The sequence below is a fragment of the Loxodonta africana genome, chromosome 3 (assembly GCF_030014295.1).
Source record: "Loxodonta africana isolate mLoxAfr1 chromosome 3, mLoxAfr1.hap2, whole genome shotgun sequence".
NCBI lineage: Eukaryota > Metazoa > Chordata > Mammalia > Proboscidea > Elephantidae > Loxodonta > Loxodonta africana.
Genome location: NC_087344.1, coordinates 34,106,134 through 34,131,851, shown reverse-complemented (window position 1 = coordinate 34,131,851; position 25,718 = coordinate 34,106,134). Strand labels below are relative to the sequence as shown.

The 25,718-nt window shown below is 44.2% G+C and overlaps 1 protein-coding gene across 3 annotated transcripts in view; it reads right to left on the bottom strand.

Moving 5' to 3' along the window:
* ARMC6 (armadillo repeat containing 6) overlaps positions 1 to 25,718 on the bottom strand; it is a 40,169-nt gene that overhangs the window by 12,823 nt on the left and 1,628 nt on the right. For 2 of the 3 annotated variants that reach the window (XM_064281015.1, XM_064281013.1), the window contains exons 2-3: positions 4,456 to 4,624; positions 3,358 to 3,440 (exon numbers count right to left, since the gene is read on the bottom strand). In XM_064281015.1, coding sequence (XP_064137085.1) covers positions 3,358 to 3,440; positions 4,456 to 4,624 — 252 coding nt within the window. Of the gene's footprint in view, positions 1 to 3,357; positions 3,441 to 4,455; positions 4,625 to 16,340; positions 16,391 to 25,718 lie in introns of all 3 variants that reach the window. The other variant, XM_064281014.1, reaches the window with a different exon arrangement.

Sequence of the window (25,718 nt, the reverse complement as noted above, 5' to 3'; positions counted from 1 at the left end):
CTTGTGGACCTCAGAGGAAATTTGAAGGCTCAACCCGTAGCTGTTGAGCTGATTCTGATTTGTGGCGACCCCATGTGTTACAGAGTAGAACTGAGCTCCATAGGGTTTTCTTGGCCATGATCTTTATGGAATCGGATTGCCAGGGCTTTCTTCTGCAGCACTGCTGGGTGGGTTCAAACTGCCAACCTTTCAGTCAGTAGCTGGTCACTCAACAGAGTATTAAAAAGTAAGTTAAAGCCAGAGGCTGTGGTATTGTAGCAGGAATCCTTAAGAAACTGGAAAGAGCATGTGAGGCCAGTGCCTTTGAGAATGCCCAGTGATGGATCTGCAATCATTCTGCATTTAATCGATGAGGGAGAAAATGAAAATTACAGATATCTGCACACTGTACCTGTCAAATCTAAATGGAATCACGCCTTGCAGGGATCTCACCCTAAAGTTGAGTTTCTAAGTGTGCTTGTTAACCCTGTGACTCGAGACTTCGCCTGCTTGTTAAGGAGATGGCTTTTGTTAAAATGGAGGGGGTCAGGTGATGTCCCTGGGTGGCGCAAACTGGTTCATGCACTCAGTTGCAAACTGAAAGGTTGGAGGTTTGAACCTACTCAGAGGTACCTCAGAAGAAAGGCCTGGCGATCTACTTCCAAAACACGGCCACTATGGAGCTCAGTTCTACTCTGACACACGTGGGGTCAACCTGACGACAGCTACGAGGGCCACATCTGTCAGCTATGTTTGTTCCTGGGTCCCTTCATTCTCTGCGACTGACTGCTTTTAGCCTATAAACTTCTATATGGATTAAGCGGCTGACTCACTTTTTACTCGGAGAGTTTCAAGACTTGGTTTTTATTTCTACAAGCTTGTTTGCTACACAGTTTACAACTCTAGCAGATTCATTTCAAAAGGCACCATAGATTTGAATTCTTCTCCAAAAGGGAGCCTTTTTCACACACCAGAGCCCCTACACCTGTGAACAGTGCACAAGAGGTGTGAGGAGGGGTCAGCTCTGCTGGGAGGTGAGGAGGGCAGGAAGGTGCAGACTTGAGTGTCCACCCATTACCTCCGGGGAAGAGTGAGAACGGGGTGGCGTGAGGGACGCGACAGGGGACTTCCAGTTCTTACTATACATGCCTGAGTATGGCCTGAATCTTTTATGCCAAGAATGTATTCACATTCTCATTCTGTAATGAAAAATGAAATTTAAAAAGTCAAATTAAGAAGGAAAAAGAGGAAAGGCTGAACACAAACAAGGGGGTTCCTGTTGTAACCTAGTAGAGTCTGAGCCTATCTACATTTAGGAAGAGAGTTGAGAATCAGGATCGGCACAAAGCTAGTTCCTACAAGGTAGAGGTCAGACACATCTCCATTCTGGGAATTTTTCACTGTTTCTGACACCAGCGGTTCCTCCCACTGCCCTCTCTATTTCTCTGCTGGTTTCGAGAATTCATTGTGATGGCCACACAGAACTCACAGACCACACTCACCATTATGTGGTTTATTAGGGAAGTAACAGGCTACAACTCAAGAGCAAGGTTAACTTGGAAGTAACAGGATACAGCTCAGGGGACAGGATACAGTTTGTCACTCAGGACAGCTTTCAGCCAGGATGGCTCTCAGCTCCTTCTTGGCTGTGCCTGCAGGCAAACCCTACTCTTGGCGTGCCAGCCAATGGCCCTTCTCTTGGCCATGCCAGCAGGCAGCCCTTCTCTCGACCATACCAGCCTCTGCCCCGTTAGGACAAGTGTTACAGCACTTTAGCTGGACACAACCCACTCCACCAGCAAGCCTCCTGCCAGAAGGCACTCAGCTGTCTCTCACTCTGTGGGTTGGCAAGCCCACCACAGCTACTGGTCCCCATGGTTCATGCTGCTGCCACTGTTTCACTGCTGCTGGGCTCTGCTGTGTTGCCACGTTTCTTGCTGTCTTGTGCCACTGTCAGTGTAATGGCTTTCTCTCTTGGGTCTAGGAGGTTCTCAATGCAGGGACCCTGGGTCCAAATGACACACTCTGTTCCAGGCTCGTCTTGATGGTAGTGAGGTCACCCCCAACCTCTGTGGGATTGGCCCCTGTATTCAATTTCAAGGCATGGCCCTCCCAGCCACACCACAAACTGACCAGTCCCGTCAGTAGACCACAATCACTCAATCTGCATAGTAATCGACCAATTCCTGCAAGGTCACTTAATCCTACCGGGTGGTTTTAAGCACCTATTTGCATAGTGCACTGAGCAATCCATTGCAAGACTGTGGCCTAGCCAGTCATTTTGGCAGAATTACATATGGCCTATATAAAGATTTTTTTATATATATAAAGATAGGCCATATGTAAGAGAAACCCATTGCACTGCACCTGCTGGAGGAAGGCATCAGAGTGGTTCAGAGCTTGGCTTTTGTGGGAAGAGGGGCCCGGGTCTGGGTCCCAGCTCTACCCCTCACTAGCTGTGACCTTCTGCAGCCCACTTACCCCTGGGAAGCCTTGGTTTCCTCATCAGCAAAATGGGCCTATTTCAGATTGCGACAACAGTTTTAAGAAGTTAGCACAATGCCAAGCACTTAAGAAGCACTCAGAGACCCAGCTATATTGTTACTGAGACCCTTCCTATATAAGCAGCTTTTACAAATCAATAAGAAAAAAAAAAAAGGTGGCCATCTCAGTAGAAAATCTGCCAGAAGACAAGCTTGAGTGGGTCACAAAAGAAGAACTATGTAGCCAATACAGTTCATCCTTACTACATGTTCTTCTTCACTAGTAAAGAAAGGCAGAAGAAAACAATATCATTTTCACAAGGCCTCTGCATGGCAGGAGGTGCAGAGGATGTTGAGGCAATGAGAGGCAGAGCTGGGCTCCCACTCTCCCATTCTACTTCCTTGCCACTAGGAGAGCCAAGCCATGCTCTTCTCTTTGGATCCTGATGTCCCCATCTATAAAATGGGGATAATAGCCCAACCTTGACTATGAGAGCACAAGGAAGGTGCCCAACCTAGAACTTGGCCCACAGTCCATTCTCAACAAGCACTAGACCCATTTGCCATGTACTGAGCTTGATGGACAACGTTAAGCAGAGTGTCCAGCTCCTATGAGCTCTACTTTACTGTGTGGAAAGCTGTGCTGGCCTCGGTTTCCCCACCTTAACTCAGGAACTACGGCATCCACCCCACAGGCAAGCTTCAGTGCCAGCAGACAGCTGAAGCCCCATAAACCACAGCTCTTGCTCGACCCGCCTCCCCTGTGACCCCTGCCCACCTCTCTTTGCACAAACCCCATGGCACCCTCAGGTAGCTCAGGGACCACTGGGAGTGTACTGGTCCTAAGGCTCCTGCCAAGCTGAGAGGCCCTGCCCAGGTGGCTGCCTGCCCCTACCTGTAGAACATCGTGTTCTGGCTCCTCCGGTCCATCTGCAGAGACCCTGGGTGCTGTCTTCACAATGGTGCTTAGATCAACCCCTAGGGAGGAATGAGGGGAGACCAAAAACAAGGGGTCACCACCACCCGAGTCATACCATGTGCCCCTCACCTGGAAACCCCACTCCAGGAGCCTCCAGGGAGCCTGCCCAGCTCCTACCCCCACCACCCATGGTGGGCCCAGCACTGTGTCCACATGGGTGAGCACCCCCTTTCCCCTGGGCTGTCCAAGCAGAGTGGCAGTGAGGCCATCACTGAGCAAGGCTGGCTGATCACAGCTGGCCGTGCTGTGAAGCAAGAAGTGGCCACATTCTACCTGGGGGGTGAGGGGGCAACTGGATAGCCTTCTCCCTCAGGGCTCCTTGCCCACGGGAAGCCCCCCATGCCCAATGCCTTCCAGTCACCCTCCAGCACCTCTGCCCTCTCTGTGCCCAGAGGACAACCTCTGACCTCTGGGGCTGTATCCCCAGCTCCCTTCCCTTGAGCTTCTGTCAGAGTTTGGCCAATGGGGGCCAGGCATAAAGTGAAGGGGAGAGAATCAGCATTTACCCCCAGCTTTTGGCTGCAGGGCCAGCCTCAACTGTCCCATACAGACTTGGGGGCCTAAACCTGTCAGGAGGCCCTTGTCCAGAGCTAAACTTCCTGTGGGTCTCAGGTGGGCAATGGTTCCCTGCCCTGACCCTCAGGGTCCGTGCCATGGCCTGTGGAGGGTCCCTACCATGGGTTTCCTAACCCTGACCCATTGTAAACAGCCCCCACCCCGCCAACTTAACACTCCTCTGTGAACCCACTTGAGTACTTCTGGTCTCCTATAGGCTGGAGGTTGACATGCCCCATTGGCCTGAGTAAGCTGGGTCTCCGAGTTGGGCTGTGCCATCCCGGAAAGTGGCAGCAAAAACCTCTTCAAGGAAGTGATAGTGGAAATGAGACCCCCAAATGTCTGATGAGGCACAGGCAGGTACAGACCCAAAGCTTGGTGTGATGGGTGTGGCCAGCCCGGGTGAGGCCTCTACTCCCAACTCCTCTCACAGCAACAGGAGCCTGTGCCAGTGCCCACCTTGTGACTCAAACTGCTCTGTGGCTTCCCTCACAGCCTCATCTGGCCCCATTTCAAACTCCTCAATGTTCTCACGCACGGCTGCGTCGAAGGTCTCCTGGCTGATGCGTTTGGAGGCCATCCTCACGCTGTCGCGATGGTCCGTGTGTCTGCCAACAGACGCGCCCACCTGAGAAAGCAAGGGGACAGGACACCATGCTATGGGGAAGAAGGGGGGGGTCTGGCCTCCTTGAGAGCACCATTTGTGGGGGTCTCCACCAGGGCCAGGTTCTACAACCCCCTGGGAAAATCCTTACACCCAAGATCAAAGAAAGGGAAATGTCCCAACATGCCAAGAGCCTCTAAAAGTGCAGAACAGAGCATGTAGTTTACCGTTTATCTGAGCAAGGGGGGTTATTAATATGTACCTTTTCCCCAACACACATTTATAGTAAAAATGAATATATATATATATTTATACATATCTTAAAGGACAGGACAGAAGCAAGACTCCTTTCTCCAAATATATCATGTTTTACAGGTTTGAATTTGGAACCACATAAACGCTTTGCATAATTAAGAAAGTGAACCGAAATAAAACCAAGAGCAATCCCTAAAAATCAAGAGCAAAATGAAGCTCTTGTAATGGCTCTACATTGATTGAACCATTTCATGTAACTTTAAAACAAGGCCACATGTCTGTGCCCTCCTGGTGAGGCAGATCCTAAGGATGGTATGAGCTGCAAGAGAAACTCTTCAACTCTTTTCAGTACGTCTGTTATGGGTGATGTTACTCTGAAACTATTACAGATAGGAAATAACCAGTTGCCAATAAGTTGACTCCGTCCAACTCCTGGCCACCCCATCCATGTCAGATAGAAATGTGTTCCATAGGGTTTTCAATGGCTGATTTTTCGGAAGTAAATCGCGAGGCCCTTCTTCCAAGGTGCCTCTGAGTGGACACGAACCTCAAATTTTTTCAGTTAGCAGCTGAGTGTGTTAACCATTTGCACCACCAAGGGTCTCCAATAAGTAATAATGCTTATGTCATTAGAAACTAGCATAAAAGAAAAAAGATTCGAACATTAATAAAACCAAAGAAGTTAATTTAAAAACTCCTGTTAGATACTCCTAAATTTGAATTAGAAATATCTATATGAATTCATGACACATTTCCTCTCAAACAAATAAAAACTCCAATTTTCTAGTAACACAAACTGAAAATGCTGAGAGAAAATGACACCACAGTAGTCACGAGCTCCCCTGATGCCAACTGTGGTCTCTAAATACTGTTTTCCACTGAGGGACAGGATACTGGCCCCAGAGATGGGCAGGACCAGCCTGAGGCATCCTGTGATACCACAAAGCAAGGAAGCTTCTAGAGACTACCAGGGTCATGTCAAAGGACTCAGGAGTAAACCCCAAGGGGCTCCTGTTAGCCAAAGAGAGGACAACTGAGCATTAAACAAAACAAAACAAAACAAAAACACTAGACATCAAAATCAGAATCTGCAAGTCAGTCCATAAGTACTAAAACAAAAAAGTCCAACTAGTTCTTACGAATACTGGCAAGTGAGGAAACCAGCCTTGATGCTGCCTCCCTTGTATAAGTTGGCCCGGGAGAATCAGGAATGATGAAGAAAAGTTGTGCTGTCAGGACGGATCCCAGCAGATCACCCGGCACAGGGCAGACCTAGATAACGGCCCCCAAGGGCTGCAAAGTCTGCAAAGCAGATGGGCAGATGAAGAAGGGCCAGGCCAATATTAACTGAATCCTCCAATCAATCTCAACATCACTCAGGAGAAAATCTGGCACAGGGGCCTCCTGATGCAGACCACGGCGCACCTATGAAGCAATCGTACCAAAACCTCAAACCTGGGTCTGACCATCTTCAGAGCAGCACCGCCCAATAGTAGGGGAAAGCTGTGTGTAGGGGGAGAACAGATATATGGAAACTCCCTGTGCTATCTGCTCGATTTTGCTGTAAACCTAAAACTGCTCTAAAATCTATTCATTAAATAAGAGGAAGGGACTAGAGAACAAAAAAACAACAACCAAGGTTTCCCACAAATAAATTGCAAAGGAAGGGGAAAAACTTTTAATTAAAAGAGACTTAAAACCAAAAACAAAACCAAGTCCGTTGCTGTCGAGTTGATTCCTACTCATAGCAATGCTGTAGGACAAAGTTGAACTGCCCCATAGTTTCCAAGGGGTGCCTAGTAGATCTGAACTGCCAACCTTTTGGTTAGCAGCTGTAGCACTTTACTATGCCACCAGGGTTTCCAAAAGAGATTTAACAGACATCAATTAAATGCAAGTGGGGGGGATCACTGTTAGGACCCCATTTTGAGGAAATCAAACAGAAAGATGTTTACCTGTGTTTTATTGACTATGCAAAGGCACTTGACTCTGTATATCATAGTAAATTACGGATAACATTGCGAAGAATGGGAATTCCAGAACACTTAATTATTCTCATGAGGAACCTGTGCACAGATCAAGAGGCAGTTGTTCGAACAAAGGGATACTGAGTGATTTAAAAGCTGTGTGTCAGGGTCGAACCCTTTCACCATACCGATTCAACCTGTATGCTGCGCAAATAACTCAAGAAGCTGGACTCTGAAGAACAGGGCATCAAGATTGGAGTAAGACTCATTAACAATCTGTGATATGCAGATGACACAATCCTGCTTGCTGAAAGCGAAGAGGACTTGAAGCACTTACTGATGAAGATCAAACACCACAACCTTCAGAATGGATTACACCTCAACATAAAGAAAACAAAAATTCTCACAACTGGACCAATAAACAACACCATGATAAACAGAGAAAAGACTGAATTTGTCAAGGATTTCATTTTACTTGGATCCACAATCAACACCAATGGAGGGAGCAATCAAGAAATCAAAAGACTCATTGCACTGGGCAAATCTGCTGCAAAAGACCTCTTTAAAGTGTTGAAAAGCAGAGATGTCACCATGAAGATTTAGGTGCACCTGACCTCAGCCACGGTGGTTTCAGTCATCTCATATGCATGTGTAAGCTGGACAATGAATGAATAAGGAGGACCAAAGAAGAACTGACGCCTTTCAACTGTGGTGTTGGCGAAGAATATTGAATCTACCACGGACTGCCAAAAGAGCAAACAAATCTGTCTTGGAAGAAGTACAACCAGAATGCTCCTTAGAAGCAAGGATGGCGAGACTACGTCTCACATACTTTGGACATGTTATCAAGAGGGATCAGTGAACTAAAAAAAAAAAGAGGGATCAGAGTCAGTCCCTGGAGATGGACATCATACTTGGTAGCGGGCCAGCAAAAAAGAGGAAGACCTTCAACAAGATGGACTGACACAGTGGCTGCCACAACCATTGTGAGGATGGTGCAGGACCAGGCAGTGTTTCATTCTGTTGTACATGGGGTCACTATGAGTCGGAACTGACTTGATGGCACCTAACAACAATAATTTGAAAGACATTTGGGGATGGTGGTGGAAATCTGAGCTTCTGGAAAGGTGATATTAAGAATTCTTAACAACATGACATAGGTGTGATAATGGTATTGTGGTTATGAGGAAAAAAAGAGTCCTTGTCTTTCAGAGACTTAGAGCATTTACAGGGAAAAGACAGATATAGTAACTGGGATTTGTTTCAAAAGGCCCCATCGTGGGGATGAAACAGACCAAAAACAGGCCATTGCTGAAGTTGGGCGATGGTAGGTAGTGTTCATTATGGTATCTTCAAACTCTGTATGTTTAAAATTTTCCACAATAAAACATTAAACACATAGCAATTCCAGTCCTAAGTATACACCCAAGAGAAATGAAAACACACAACCACACAAAAATATTCACAGCATTACTCACAACAGCCAAAAGGTGAAAACAACTTGTATCCATCAACAGATGAACGGACAAACACAATGTGGTCCATACACACAATGGAATATTACGCAGCCATGAAAAGGAACAAAGCTCCGATACATTGTACAACATGGGTGAACCTCGAAAACATCATGCTGAGCAAGAGAAGCCAGACATAAAAGGCCACATATTGTATGATTTCCATTTACACAAAATTCCAGAACAGTCATATACATAGAGACAGAAAGTGGATTAGTGGTTGCCAGGGGCTGGGTAGCGGGGGATGGGGCGTGACTGCCAATGGGTACAAGGTCTCTCTGGGGTGATGCAAATGTTCTGGAACTAGACAGAAATGACTGTTGTACAATATTGTGAATCTACTGTCACTGAATCGTACACTTTAAATGGGTGAATATTATGTTACGTGAATTATAGCACATTAAGGAAAAAATACTATTATTCTATTTAAACAACAATAACTGCACATACACCTGGCCACCAGGGTGCAGTGCCAGCAGTTAGATGAGTCGATGATCCTGGGCAGGGCCTTTCCCTCTCAGGGGATTCCAGGTAGTTCAAAAAAAAAAAAAAAAACCCACTGCTGTTGAGTCAATTTCGACTCATAGCGACCCTATAGGACAGAGTAGAATTGTCCCATAGGGTTTCCAAGGAGCGCCTGGCGGATTTGAACTGCAGAGCTTTTGGTTAACAGCCATAGCTCTTAACCACTATGCCACCAGGGTTTCCACATTAAGAAAAAAATACTATTATTCTATTTAAAACAACAATAACTGCACATACACCTGGCTGCCAGGGGACAGTGCCAGCAGTTAGATAAGTCAGTGATCCTGGGCAGGGCCTTTCCTTCTGGAGCGGGATGGTTCACACGGTTAAATAAGACAGAAGCCCTCAGTGAAAACAGGAAATTCCCTTTACAATTCTTTCAAATCTTTGATGATGTCAACAAGAAAGGCTCTACCAGATGCCAACAGGCCTTTAATACCTAATACTTGCCATCGTTCCTTTTCAACAAGGGGAGACAGGCTCAGGCCCAGAGCCTAAAAGAAATGAAAAACTTTTTTAATTTACTTGTTTTAATACATCTGCCTTGTTTAGATGGAGTCCCTGGGTGGTACAAATGGCTAAGTGGTTAAGTGCTCAGCTGCTCATTCAAGGAGCAGAGGTTCAAGTTCATCCAGAGATGCCTCAGAAGAAAGGCTGGGCAATCAAATACCTAAAAATCAGCTACTAAAACCCTATGGAGCTCAGTTCTACTCTGACACACATGGGGTCGCTATGAATCAGAGTCAACTCGACAACAACTGGTTTTAAGAATTTCCAAAGTCTATGGTGAAGGAAATGAGTAAGGATTTTCTGTCACAAGCGACTTTCTCAGTGGGGAGTGTGGGGTGGCCTAGGCTCCTGGCCAGCTCCAAGGTGCAAGAATTTCTGGGGTTAGTACCACAGGAGGGACACCAGCAAATAAGTTACCCCGGCCATGTTGCAGACCTGAGATGGACCAACGGTAAGTGGTCACCCTGTCACAGAAGTACGTCGCAAAGGGGAACATCACTGTGCCTATTTGACGGATTAGGAATCTGGAACTCAGAGAGGGAAAGAACCTGCCTGAAGTCACACAGGCAGGAAGGGGCCTGGCTGGGACACCACTGCTCTATCCTACCTCAATGGCACCTCTCCCTCTACTTTGATCCTCTTCTTTCTCCTAGGAGTCTCCCTGGCCACTCATACAGAGCTGTGCTCTCTCACCCTGGGATCCCCCACTGTGACCCTCCCTCTGCCCAGTCTTGAGCTCAGAGCTGAGGACTGTAGGCGTCTGACACTGTGACCACCCTAGCCAAGTCCTCCAGGGCCCTCAGATCCAGCACAGGACAGAGTACAGTGGGGGCAGGTGAAAGGACAGATATGGAGCTCAAGAGAGTGATGACGCCTGGGGATGGTCATCCAGAGCCACTTGGGGTACAGCCTAGGCCAAGAGAGTGGGGAACAGCATTCCCAGCTCCTGTAATGCAGCTGGGCTGTGCTAGGGTAAAAATGCGAGTCTGGTGGTTGCCAGTTCCCCTAAGCAATGGCTTCACTCGTAAAGAAGTGGTCCCTTTAAACCTTAAACCAAAAGTATCTCCTGAAGTCTTCTTTAAACAAAACAATAAAAACCAAACCTGATTTAGACTCATACTGACTGTCTTAGTTATCTAGTGCTGCTATAACAGAAATACCACAACTGGATGGCTTTAACAAACAGAAACTTATTCTCTCACAGTTTAGGAGGCTAGAAGTCTGAATTCTGGGTGCCAGCTCCAGGGGAAGTCTTTCTCTCTCTGCTGGCTCTGGGAGAAGGTCCTTGTCATCAATCTTTCCCCAGTCTAGGAACTTTTCAGTACAGGGTCCTTGGGTCCAAAGGACACGTGCTCCTTGTTCTTCTTCCTTGGTAGTAATGAGGTATCATTCCCCCGCCCCTGCCTCTGTGCTTGTCTCTCTTTTATTCTCAAAAGAGATTGACTTAAAACACGACCTAGCCTTGTAGATTGAGTCCTGCCTCATGAACTTAACTGCTGCTAATGCCACGTTATTAATATCACAGAAGTAGGATTTACAACACATGGGAAAATCCCATCAGATAACAAAATGGTGGACAACCACACAATACTGGGAATCATGGCCTAGTCAAGTTGACTGGATACTTTTGGAAGACAGAATTCAATCCATAACAGTGACCCTACAAGAACAGAGTAGAACTGTGCCATGGGGTTTCCAAGGCTGTGATCTTTATGGAAACAGGCTGCTGCATTTTTCTCCCTTGGAGAGTTGGTGGGTTTGAACCACTGACCTGAGCTCCAGGGCTCCTTAAACCAAACAATCCAAAAAAAAACCTCCAAAAACCAAACCCGTTGCCATCAAGTCAATTCCAACTTATAGCAATCCTATAGCATACTGTGGTGGCATAGTGGTTAAGAGCTACAGCTGCTAAACAAAAGGTCAGCAGTTTGAATCCACCAGAGGCTCCTTGGAAACCCTATGGGGCAGTTCTACTCTGTCCTATAGTGTCACCACGAGTCGGAATCTACTCGATAGCAACAGGTTGTTTTTTTTGGTTACAGCACAGAGTAGAACTGCCCCACAGGGTTTCCAAAGCTGTAAATCTTGACGGAAGCAGACTGTCACATCCTTCACCAGTGGAGTAGCTGGTGGATTTGAGCCACTGACCTTTCGGTTAGCAGCAGAGTGCTTAACTACTGTACCAACAGGACTCCTTAAATCAAACACTTGCTGCTGTTGTTTTGGTGCTGTTGAGTCAGTTCCAACTCATAGCGACCCTATGTACAAGAGAACAAAACGCTGCCCAGTTCTGCGCTATCCTCACATTCATTGTTATGCTTGAGCCCACTGTTGCAGCCCCTGTGTCAATTCATGTCTTTGAGGGTCTTCCTCTTTTTCGCTGACCCTCTACTTTAGCAAGCATGATATACTTCTCTAGGGACTGAGCCCTCCTGGTAACGTGTCCAAATTACGTGAGATGAAGTCTTGCCATCCTTGCTTCCAATTACTAACAGTTTAGTTTAATTAGCAAAGAACGCCTGCCTTGAGCATTGCACTTTTTTAATAACTATCTACATGAGATGAAACTGACAATAGCACCTCCAGAGGTTACATTGGAAGCTCAGGGAGCAGTGAGTTTATATTAAAAGGGGAGGAACAATTTGGAAAAGGAGGGTGAGAATGGTTGCACAACTTGAATATAATCAATGTCAATGAATCATACCTGCAGAAATTGTTGAATTAGTATATATTCGGCTGTGTATATTTTCAACAACAAAATAAATTATTAAAAAAAAAAGAAAGAAAACAATCCCACTTCATGCCGGGGAGCCTGAGGCCTCCTCACACCATGCCCACCCTGGCTTAGGCACCATCCTCTCCACGTGGGTGATCTCGCCCCCCTACTCCCCACCACTTCCTACTCCTGTTCTCCAAACAGCAGCCAGAGGGAGCCTCGAAATCACATACACCTTCCACACACCCTCCAGTGGCTTCCCAACCCTCCTGAACAAAACCCAGGCTGCTTACCATCTCCTTCTCTACTTTGATCTTCCTGTGTCCCGCCCACCCCCATCATCCTTCCTAGCTTCCCAAGGGAACCCTTCCTGACCACTCACTCGAAAGTATTATTTACCTAAGAGCCTCAGTAGCACAAACAGTTTTCCATTGATTGCTGCTAACCTAAAGGTTGGCGGTTCAAACTCACCCAGTGACTCCATGGAAGAAAGGCCTGGGCTATCTGTTTCTGTAAAGACTACAGCCAAGACCCATGCATTGGAGTCTGCTCGCATAGTAAACACTCTATCAGCCTCCCTGTGCACTCTATGGCTCAGGCCTCTGAAATCAACAGGACGGACCTCTCAGGGAGTCAGTTCAGGTCTGTCTGTTCCCCCTTTCGGTTGGTGCTGAGGAATGCTGACTGATGTTGCTGTGTGTTAGGAAGCAGGAGTCCTGAGCAGAGGCTGCACTCACAGCCAACAATCTACTGGGGGGACTATGATAGAAACAAGGCAGACTTTCATGGAGACCTGACCAGGCCGTGACACCCTCCCCCCTACCTGGTAATTGTTGATTGCTAGACTATTGCAAACTGCTACAGAAGGCCCCCACAATGGAGTCTGATCCCATAGTCAGCACTCAACCTGCCTCCCTATGCACCCCATAGCTTAGGCCTCTGAAACCAACAGGACAGACCTACGTGGGGATCACTTTGGGCCTGTGTGCTTTCCCTTACAGTTGGTGCTGAGGACTGCTGACCGAAGCTGCTGTGTGCTAGGAAGCAAGCATCTTGAGTGGAGGCTACCACGGCCAACATTCTACGGAGTGGGCTCTGAGAGCAATAAGGTATGCCTCCCTGCAGGTCTGTTCCTAGTGTAACCACCCCTCCCCTAACCGGCAGCTGTCAGCTGCTGAACTGATATGAACTCCTACAGAAGGTTCCCTACAGTGGAGTTAGGAGGTGGTTCATCTACGTGGAGACTGCACTGCACCCCCCAACCAACACAGGGCCACTGGGGCTCTGAAACCAACAAGATAGATCTCTTGGAGGTCCTTCTGGGAAGTGGCAGCCCCTCCTTCTCCTGAAATGGAGGAAAGTCTGCCTGTGCTTCCCCTTAATGCTAGCTCAGATACAATCAGCCCCCTCAGAGCAGGGAAGGAAATCTTGGGCAAAATCGGAGAGCAACACCCAACCCCAAAAGTAGCTCACAGGGTGTGGGTTTTCTGACTAAAAACATGATTGCAGAAACCAAGATGGGAAGGGAGTAATAAGCAAAAAGAGGGGACTGCAACCCTTGATGGACAGATTGATTAGTACATGCTATCTCGCCCGAGTGGCTGTGGCTGCTGGTGGAGAGACTGAACACAGCATGTTCTCTAGTGTGTTTGGGAGAGATTGAAAGTTGAAAAATGAGATCTGGAACTTCCAATCCCGATTAAACCAGGGAGGGAGAAGGAGCTATCACAGGGAGAGAGAGGAAGCAGTAAGCGAAGGTTGAAGGTTCCACCCACCTATCATGGATTGAATTATACCCCCCCAAAATGTGTATATCAATTTGGCTGGGCCATGATTTCCAGTATTTTGTGGTTGTCCTCCATTTTGTGATTGTAATTTTATGTTAAAGAGGATTAGGGTGGGATTTTAACACCCTTACCCAGGTCACATTCCTGATCTAATGTAAAGGGAGTTTCCCTGGGGTGTGGCCTGCACCACCTCTTATCTCTCAAGAGATAAAAAAGGGAAGCAAGTAGAGAGTTGGGGACCTCATACCACCAAGAAAGCAGTGCTGGGAGCAGAGGGCATCCTTTGGACCTTAGGTTCCCATGCTGAAATGCTCCCAGACCAAGTGAAGACTGATGCATCATAAAGACCTTCCTCCAGGGCCCACAGAGAGAGAAAGCCTTCGCCTGGAGCTGACCCACACCCGGAATTTGGACTTGTAACCTATTCGACTGTGAGAGAATAAACTTTTCTTTGTTAAAGCCATCCACTTGTGGTATTTCTGTTATAGCAGTACTAGATGACCAAGGCACCACCTCAGAGCTTCTTGCAGAAAGTAGTGTGGGCAAAAACACCAAATACTGGGGAAAACTGAGAAAGTTAACACCTTCAAAAATTCAAGTGCCTCAACAAAAAAAATCAGAAGCCACACAAAGAACATAGAAATAATGACCCATCCAAATGAACATGAGAAAGAAGGTGAAAGCACATCTAGGCATGACCAAATAATGAAAAAAATTAAAGAATATAATACAACAACATTAAAAGTAATTAAAGAACTAAGGGGAAACATAGACAAAGAGCTAAAAGAAACAAGGAAAACGATGCAAGAACAAAATGAAGATCTAAGATAAGAGATAATACAACTGAAAAGGACAATAACTAAAATGAGAAACACAGTAAAAGGGCTTACTGACAGACTTAATCAGGCAGAAAAAATAATCAGTGAATTAGAGGATAAGCAAGCTAAAATTATAGATGCTTTAGAGCAACAAGAACCGAGGCTCAAGAAGGCTGAGCACAGTTTAATGACGTATGGAACGATGAGACCTAATATACACATCATGGGAATTCCAGAAGGCGGTGAAACAAAGGGACAGAAAGAATATTTGAAGAAATAATGACAGAACATTTTCCCAATCTAATGAAGGACATGAATCCCCAAATTCAAGAAGCTTGAAAACCCCAAGCAAGATAAACCCAAAGAGATCTACACCAAGAGCAATCAAAGTTCTATTAAAACAAACAACCACCTGTTGCCGTCAAGTTGATTCCAACTCAAAGCAACCCTACAGGACAGAACAGAACTGCCCCACAGGGTTTCCAAAGAGTGCCTGGTAGATGTGAACTGCCGATCTTTTGGTTAGCAGCTGAACTCTTAACCACTACGTCACCAGGGTTTCCATATCAAAGTTAGGCTTTCGAAAATTAAAAATAAAAAGAGAATCCTGAAAATAGTAAGAGAGAAGCAAGCAGTCACATATATAGGATTCCCAACAAGATTTAATGCCAATTTCTCCTCAGAAACATTGGAGACCAGAAGGCAATCAAAATACATATTTAAAGTACTGAAAGAAAAAAGCTGTCAACCAAGAATACTATACCTTGTGAAACTATCCTCCAAGAATGAGGGTGAAATTAAAATACTTCCAGACAAACAGAAGCTGAGAGAGTTCATATCCACCAGACTGCCCTTACAAAAAATACTAGCGGGAGTTCTGTAGGTGGAAAGGAAAAGACACTAGAAAGTAATTCATATACATAAAAGGAAAGATCCCTAGTAAAGGAAAATGCATGGACAAGTATAAGGGCTGGTAAGAAGGTATCCATGCTTGACAATTCTAAATGTTTTGTCCTTCACGTTTTTTAATAACAAATATACAAAAGCAAACATAAAATTATATTACAGGGCACATAAAATATAGAGACGCAATTAGTGATAACAGAATAATGGTATATATGTGACAATTGAGATTGTGTGTTAACTTGGCTGAGCAAAGATTCTCAGTGTTTATATGTGATCGTGCCCATGATGGGATCTGCTGTGAGTAGCCAATCGGCTGAAAGGGATTTTCCTTGGGGGTGTGGCCTGCATCCAAATATAAGCAGATGTTCTGGCTTTTTGCTCGCTGAATCCTGTGGCTGCCTCCTGTTCATCTGAGCTCTGGTTCTTGGGACTTGAGCTATCAGCTTGCCTGCCAATCTTGGGATTCACTGATATTTCTAAGCCTGTGAGCAAGAGCCTTGGTTTCCAACCTGCTGATTTTGGGTTCGCCAGCCCCTATGGCTACATGAATTGGGAGAAGCCTCTATCCTAATCCACGGACTTGGCATGTTCCAGCCTCTATAATCACATGAGCCGTTTCTTTGATATACATCTGTCTATATAAATATTTATATGCTCTACTGGTTTTGCTTTTCTAGAGAACCCAGCCTAAAACAGTATACATACATAATTTCTTGTATGTTATTGCAATGGTATCACTTACCTTAGAATGTTATAAGTGCTAGCTCTTCAATGTAATATTCATGGTAACCACTAAGAAAAAAAAAATACATATATATGTATATAAACCGTATGCAAAAGGAAAGCAGAAGGGAGTCTGTAAAAATGGCATGACGAAGTCATCTGACCTACTCTTAACTTCACAAGGGGGAAGGAGAATCAAGATCAACAACCCAAGGCTGATTCCTAGGAGGCAGAGGTCAGAGATGCCTCTACCCTCCAACTTTTTAACCAATTCTGACATCATCTGTCCCTTCCACAGGCACTCTACTTCTCTGCTGGGTTCAATAATTTGTTGCAATGGCCACACAGAACTTACAGAGAATACTTATGATTATGGGGTTTATTAGGGAAGTAAAAAGTTACAGTTCAGGCTCACAAATGCTCAGGATACAGTTCTTTTGTTCAGGGCAGCCTCTTCTCAGTCATGCCTGCAGGCAGGTCTCTCCTTGATCCTTGGCCCCTCAGCCTGGCCTCTGCCCTGTTCTGGCAATTATTACAAAGCTCTTTTAGCTCTGCCAGTAAGTGCCCAGAGGCACCCCATTCTGCCAGTAAGCCTTGGCCCAAAGGCACTCAGCTCTAGATCTGTAGGTCATCAAACCTACTCCACCAAGTGATCAGAGGCACCCTACTCTGCCAGCAAGCCTCCTGCCCAAAGGCACTCAGCATTCTTGTTCTGTGGGCGAGGAAGCCCACCGTGCTGTCTCCTGCCAGTCTGCCAGTTCTGCGCCTGCCATTTCTCTGCCACTGCTTCTTGCCATCTCCAGTGTTACAGCTCTCTCTCCATGTCTTCTGTGTTATAACTCTTTCTCTCTCTTTTAGTATTGCCCTTTAAGCTTAGTAGATGGCAAAACTGACTAATCCCCTTGCTAAAGTTTCATATACCTCATGTGTATAGTCCCACAGAGTTATCTGCTTAGAGTTACAAAGACTATGGCTAGAAGGGCCATATTAATTCACTGTACCGCAGAACCAAAAAGGCTCACTACAAAACACAAAAGCAATCAATACTAAAGGACAAAGACAGAGAAGGCTTAAACCAGAAAAACCCATTGCCATTGAGTCAGTTTGGACTAATAGCGACCCTACAAGACACAGCAGAACTGCCACATAGGGTTTCCAAGAGCAGCTGGTGAATTCGAACTGCTGATCTTTTTGTTAGCAGCTGAGCTCTTAACCACTACGCCATCAGGATTCCAAAGAAGGCTTAAGACACACAAAAAAACAAGTATCAAAATGGCAGAACTAAGTCACTTCTTATCAATAATCGCAGTGAAAGTAAATGGACTAAATGATCCAATCAAAAGGCAGACTGTGGCAAAACGGATTAAAAAAACATGATCCAACTATATGCTGTTTATAAGAAACACATTTAAACCCAAGGACACAAATAGATTGAAAGTGGAAGGATGGAAAAAAACATTCCATGCAAATGATAACCAAAAGGGAGCTGGGATAGCAGTCTGAATATCAGACAAAGTAGACTTTAAGACAAAATCTGTCAGAAGAGATAAAGACGAACATTATTTAGTGATATACCAAAAAAACCAAACCCAGTGCCATCGAGTCGATTCCGACTCATAGCGACCCTATAGGACAGAGTAGAACTGCCCTGTAGAGCTTCCAAGGAGCGCCTGGCGGATTCGAACTGCCAACCCTTTGGTTAGCGGCCGTAGCACTTAACCACTATGCCAACAGGGTTTCCATTTAGTGATATAGGGTCAATTAATCAAGCTTTAACAATCATAAATATATATGCACCCAACAACGGGACACCTAATTATGTAAAGCAAACACTGATAAAATTGAAGGGAGAAATAAACAGTACTACAGGAATAATTAGAAACTTCAATACATCACTTTCAATAATGAGCAGAATATCTAGAAGGAAGATCAACAACTAAAAAGAGGACCCGAATGACACCATAAACCAACAAGACTTAAAGGACAAATATAGAACATTTCACCCAAAAACAGCACAATATACATTCTAATCCAGTGCAAATAGATCATTCTCCAGGAAAGACCACATTTTAGGTCACAAAGCAAGTCTTGATAAATTTAAAAAGATTGAAATCATACAAAGTATTTTCTCTGACCACAACAGAGTAAAGCTAGAAATCAATATCAAAAGAAAACATGGAAAATACACAAACATATGGAAATTAAATGACACACTATTAAACTACCAATGGGTCAAGGAAGAAGTCAAAAGAGAAATCATAAATTTCTTAGAGTCAAATGAAAATGAAAGGACAACACATCAGAATTTATGGGATCCAGTGAGGGAGTACTTGGGGAAACTTATAGCAATAAATACATAAAAAAACAAGTTCTCAAATTAACAGTCTAACTCGACAACTGCGGGAACTAAAAAGAGAAGAACAAACTAAGCCTAAACCTACCAGAAGGAAGGAAATAACAAAGATCAGAGAAAAAATAAATAAAATCAAAAATGGAAAAATAACAGAGTCAATAAGACCAGAAGCTGGTTTTCTTTTTAATAATTTTTATTATGCTTTAAGTGAAAGTTCACCAATCAAGTCAGTCTCTCACATAAAAACCCATATACACCTTGCTACACACTCCAAATTACTCTCCCCTCAATGAGACAGCCTGCTCTCTCCCTCCACTCTCTCTTTTCGTGTCCATTTCACCAGCTTCTAACCCCTTCCACCCTCTCATCTCCCCTCCAGGCAGGTAGATGCCAACATAGTCTCAAGTGTCCACCCGATCTGAGAAGCTCACTCCTCACCAGCATCCCTCTCCTGCCCATTGTCCAGTCCAATCCATGTCTGAAGAGTTGGCTTCGGGAATGGTTCCTGTCCTGGGCGCCATGACCACAGGGGGCCTTCTAGTCTCAGTCAGACCATTAAGTCTGAAGACCAGAAGCTGGTTTTTTGAAAAGACCTTCAGCGAGACTGACAAAAAAGAGAAAAGATGCAAATAACCAAAATGAAAGATGAAAGAGACATTGCAACTGACATGATAAAAACAAAGAGAATTACGACAGAACACTATGAACAACTGTATAGCAACAAACTGGATAATCGAGATGAAATGGACAAATTCTTAAAGCACACAACCTACTCACTGACTAAAGAGGAAATAGAAGTCTCAACAGACACACAAGTGAAGAGATCAAATCAGTGATCAAAAACCTCCCAGCAAAAAAAAAGGTCCCAGATCAGATGGCTTCACTGGGGAATTCTCACAAACATTTACAGAAGAACTGACATCGAAATTGTTTAAACTCTTCCAAAAGATAAAACAAGAAAGGAATACCCCTTAAATCATTCCAGAAAGCAAACACAACTCTGATACCCAAACCAAAGACATCACAAGAAAAGAAAACTACAGGCCAATATTTCTTGTGAATACAGATGCAAAAGTCAAGAAAATACTAGCGAACACAATCCAACATCATATTAAAAGAGTCATATACCATGACTGTCCTAGTTACCCAGTGCTGCTATAACAGAAATACCACGAGTTGATGGCGTTAACAGAGAAGTTTATTCTCTCACAGACCAGTAAGCTAAAAGTCTGAATTCAGGGTGCCGGCTCTAGGGCAAGGCTTTCCCTCTCTGGAAGAAGGTCCTTGTGATGAATCAGTCTTCCCCTGGTCTAGAAGCATCTCAAGGCAGGAAAATCAGGTCTAAAGGACAGGCTCTGCTCCCAGCACTGCTCTCTTGGCACTGCTCTCTTGGCACTGCTCTCTTGGCACTGCTCTCTTGGCACTGCTCTCTTGGCACTGCTCTCTTGGCACTGCTCTCTTGGCGGGTATGAGCTTATCAACTCTTTGCTTACTTCCCTTTCCTTTTATCTCTTGATAAAAGGTGGTGCAGGCCACACTCCAGGGAAACTCCTTTTATACTGAATAAGGAATGTCACCTGGTAAGGGTGTTACAATCCCACCCTAATCCTCTTTAACATAAAATTACAATCACAAAATGGAGGACAACCACAGAATACTGGGAATTATGGCCTAACCAAGTTAATACACACCTTTTTGGGGGACATAATTCGATCTGTGACAATGACCAAGTGGGATTTATTCCAGGAGTGCAGGGATGGTTCAACATCAGAAAATCAATGAACCTAATATACCACATCAATGGGACAAAGGACAAGAACCGCATGACCATCTCTATGGATGCAGAAAAAGCATTTGATAAAATCCAACACCCTTTCTTGATGAAAACTCTAAAAAAAGTTGGAAGAGAAGGGAAATTCCTCAATGTGATTCAGGGAATATACGAAAAGTCAACAGCCAACGTTATATTTAATGCAGAAAGGCTGAGAGCTTTCCACCTGAAACTGGGAACAAGGCAAGGGTGCTGGCTCTTACTTCTATCCCATATTTGTATTAGAAGTCACAGCCAGAGCAATAAGACAAGAAAAATAAAACTTAGATTGGAAAAGAATATCTCTATTCATGGATAATATGATCATGTATATAAAAAATCTCAAATAGTTCACAAGAAAACTTCTAGAGGTAATAGAGGAATTTAGCAAAGCTGGAGGATACCAGGTGAACAAACAAAAATCAGTTGGGTTTCTATACACCAGCAACAGGAAATCTGAAAGGGAAATTAGGGAGACAACTCCATTTACAATAGCATCTAAAAAGAACAAAACACCTAGGAATAAACGTAACCAGGGATATGAAGGACTTATATAATAAACTATAAAACACTGTTGAAAGAGATTGAAGAAAATTTAAATAAATGGAAAGATATTTGATGTTCATGGATTGGAAGATATCAATACTACATAGCAATCTATAAATTCAACACAATACCGATCAAAATTCCAACAGCTTTTTTTACAGAAATGAATAAATCAATCCTCAACTTAATACGGAATGACAAGAGGCCCTGAACAGCTAATCAATGCTGAAAGAGAAGAACAAAACAGGAGGACTCACGCTTCCTGATTTGAAAACATATTATACAGCAACAGTAATAAAAACAGCCTGGTAGTGGTATAATAATAGATGCACAAAACCAAAACCCGTTGCTGTCAAGTCAACTCCAACTGATAGGGACCCTATAGGACAGAGTAGAACTGCCCCACAGGGTTGCCAAGGAGCAGCTGGTAGATTTGAACTGCTGACCTTTTAGTTAGCAGCCAAAGCTCTTAGCCATTGTGCCACCAGCGCTTCAACAGACACAAAGACAAATGGAATGGAGTTGGGAGTCCAGAATAAACCCACACATCTATGGTCAATTGATTTTTTAAAAATTTTTATTGTGCTTTAAGTGAAAGTTTACAAATCAAGTCAGACTCTTATACAAAAATTTATAAACATCTTGCTATATACTCCTAATTGCTCTCCCCCTAATGAAACAGCACAATCCTTCTCTTTCTTTTCACGTCCATTCGGCCAGCTTCTGACCCCTTCTACTCTCTCATCTCCCCTTCAGACGGGAGATGCCAACATAGTCTCATGTCTCTACTTGATCCAAAAAGCTCATTCTTCACCAATATCATTGTCTCCATACCCAGAACCAGTGCTGTTGAGTCGATTCCAACTCATAGCGACCCTATAAGGACAGAGTAGAACTGCCCCATAAAGTTTCCAAGGAGTGCCTGGTGGATTCGAACTGCAGGCCCTTTGGTTAGCAGCCGTTGCACCTAACCACTACACCACCGGGGTTTTCGTCTATCCCATAGTCCAATCCAATCCCTGTTTGAAGAGTTGGCTTTGGGAATGGTTCCTATCTTGGGCTAAGATAAGGTCTGGGGACCATGACTTCCAGGGTCCTTCTAGTCTCAGTCAAACCATCAAGTCTGGTCTTTTTATGAGAATTTGGGGTCTGCATCCACTGCTGTCCGGCTCCCTCAGGGGTTCTCTGTTGTGTTCCCTGTGAGGACAGTCATCGGTTGTAGCTGGGCACCATCTAGTTCTTCTGGTCTCAGGCTAATGTAGTCTTTGCTTTACGTGGCCCTTTCTGCCTCTTGGGCTCGTAATTACCCGATGTCTTTGGTGTTCTTCATTCTCCTTTGCTCCAGGTGGGTTGAGACAAATTGATGCATCTTAGATGGCTGCTTGCTAACATTTAAGGCCCCAGACACCACTCTCCAACGTGGGATGCAGAATGTTTTCTTAGTAGATTTTATTATGCCAATTGACTTAGATGTTCCCTGAAACCGTGGTCCCCAAAACCCTGCACCTGCTACGCTGGCTTTGGAAGCGTTCAGTTTATTCAGGAGACTTCTTTGCTTTTGGTTTAGTCCAGTTGTGCTGACCTCTCCTGTATTGTGTGTTGTCTTTCCCTTCACCTAAAACGGTTCTTATCTACTATCTAATTAGTGAAAACCCCCTCCCTCCCTCTTCTCGTAACCATCAAAGAATATTCTCTTCTCTGTCTGAACTACTTCTCGAGTTCTTATAACAGTAGTTTTATACAATATTTGTCCTTTTGCAGCTGACTAATTTTACTCAGCATAATGCCTTCTAGATTCCTCCTTGTTACGAAATGTTTCACAGATTCACCATTTTTCTTTATCAATGCGTAATATTCCACCAAATGATTTTTGATAAGGGTGCTAAGTCCATTCGATGGGGAAAGAAGAATCACTTCAAAAAATGGGGCTAGGAAAACTGGACTTCCACATGTAGCAAAGTGAAACAGGATCCTTGCCAAAAATTTTTTTTTTTTTTATATACACACACAAAAAAATTCAAAATGAATCAAGGACCTAAATGTACAAACTAAAACCATAAAATTCTTAGAAGAACAAGCAGGGGCAACGCCGTCAGGCCTAGCTTTCAACAACGGATTATCTCACATAACTAAAAAAGCACAAACAGCAAAAGACAAAATAAATAAATGGGACCTTGTAAAAATAAAAAAACTGTTTCAAAAAGGCTTTATCAAAAAAGTGAAAAGGTAAGTCACCGACTGGGAGGATATCTTTGGAAACCATATATCTGGCAAGAATTCAATAACCAAAATAAATGTAAAACACTGACAACTTAACAACAAAAAGAAAACCCAGTCATCGAATGGGTGAAGGACTTGAATAGACATTTCACCATATTAGTCTTAGGCTGGGTTCTCTAGAGAAGTAACACCCATGAAGATTATAGACCGATAGATAAATACATGCTGTTGTCAGTGCTGTCTAGTTGGTTCTGACTCATAGCGTCACTATGAACACCAGAACAAAACACCGCCCAGTCCTGCACCATTCTCACAATCGTTATTATGTTTAAGTCCATCATTGCAGCCACTGTGTCAATTCATCGCGTTGAGGGTCTTCCTCTTTTTCGCTGACCCCCTACTTTACTTCTCCAGTGACTGATCCCTCCTGATAACATGTCTGAAGTACACGCAGTAGTGCTTCCACTAAGGCGCATTCTGGCTATACTTCTTCCCAGACAGATTTGTTCATTCTTTTGGCAGTCCATGGTATAGTCAATATTCTTCACCAACACCATAATTCAAAGGCATCGATTCTTCATCTCTCTTCCTTATTGTCCAGCTTTAGCATGCAAATGAGGCAACTGAAAACACCACGCCTTGAGTCAGGTGCACTTTAGTCTTCAAGGTGACATTTCTGCTTTTTAACACTTTTGCAGCAGATTTGCCAAATGCAATGTGTCATTTGATTTCTTGACTGCTGCTTCCATAGGTATTGATTGTGCATCCAGGTAAAATAAAATCCTTAACAACTTCAATCTTTTCTCCATCTATCATGATGTTGCTTATTGGTCCAGTTGCAAGGGTTTTTCTTTTATCTTGACCTGTAATCCTGCAGCGGAGTAATTACTTTTGTGTGCTGCCGTTCCAGCCATGGTCTTGTAACTCCCACCCAGGTGATTGTGTGATAGGTAATTGTGGCCTACAAGGGAATTGGTTACCTTTGCCTTAGAAGAATCAATTCTAGAGCAAAAAGGAGAGCCTACCACCACCAAAGAAGGAGAGACTGGCAGGAGACGGCACAGTGGGCTTCCCAGTACATGCAGCGAGAAAGTTGAGTGCCTCTGGGCAGAAACTGAAGGCCAGGGAGAAGTCCACAGCTGTCCTATGATTTTTGGACTTGTCAGCCTCCACAACCGCACGAGCCATTTCCTATATATGGTTTGTGAGTTCTACGAGATGTTGCAGTGAATTAGGGAACCCAAAGACAGGAGGGAGAGTACTGAGGCGAGAGTAAGTAGTTGATGTTAGAGATGATGGAGTGGTACAGCAGCTTGGAAACGTTAAACATTGGGGACATCTTTAAACTCCTGATGGGAACCAGCTTTGTGCTGATCCCTATAAAATGAATTATTTGTTTAAATCCATACTGAAGGCTGTAGTCTTTGATCTTCATCAGTAAGTGCTTCAAGTCCTCTTCACTTGCAGCAAGCAAGGTTGTGTCATCTGCCTATCACAGGTTGTTAATGAGTCTTCCTCCAATCCTGATGCCATGTTCTTCTTCACATAGTCCAGCTTCTTGGATTATTTGCTCAGCATAGAGATTGAATAGGTATGGTGAAAGGACATGACCCTGATGTATACCTTTCTTGATTTTAAACCATGCAGTGTCCCCTTGTGCTGTTCGAAGAAATGCCTTTGGGTCTAAGTACAGGTTCCTAATGAGCACAATTAAATGTTCTGGAATTCCTGTTCTTTGCAATGTTATCCATAATTTGTCATGATACACAGTCAAAAGCCTTGCACAGTCAATAAAACACAGGTAAACATCTTTCTGGTATTCTCTGCTTTCAGCCAGGATCCATTTGACATCAGCAATGATATCTCTCATTCCACGATACCTAGACCACGATACCTATCTATAAATTGCTAAAAATAAATAAATACATAGGTAGGTATAAACTTATATCACATAAATGGCTTATGCGGTTGTAGAGGCTGGAAAGTCCTACATCCATGGGTTAGGCATCAGGCTGGAGGCTTCTCCTAACTCATGTAGTTGCAGGGGCTGATGAATCCAAGATCAGCAGGTCAGATGACAGGTTGCTGGCTCAACTCCCAAGAACAAGAGCTCAGATGATGATGAGCCAAACGCAGGATCCAGAACAGAGGAAAAGTCAGTGAGCTTTGTCAGAAAGTCCACATACACTGGATGCAGGCCATACCCCCCAAGGAAACTCCCTTTCAACTGATTGGCTGCTCATAGTAGATCTCATCGTGGGAGGAAATTACAGTATATCAGCTCTCATCACAGCAGTGACTAAATCATTACATAACTGCCAAACCACTGAGAATCCCATGACCCAGCCAAGCTGGCACACAACGTTAACCACCAGGGTTTTAAATGACCACAAAGCACATGAAAAGGTGCTCTGCATCATTAGTCATCAGAGAGATGCAAATCAAAACCACAATGAGATACCATTTCA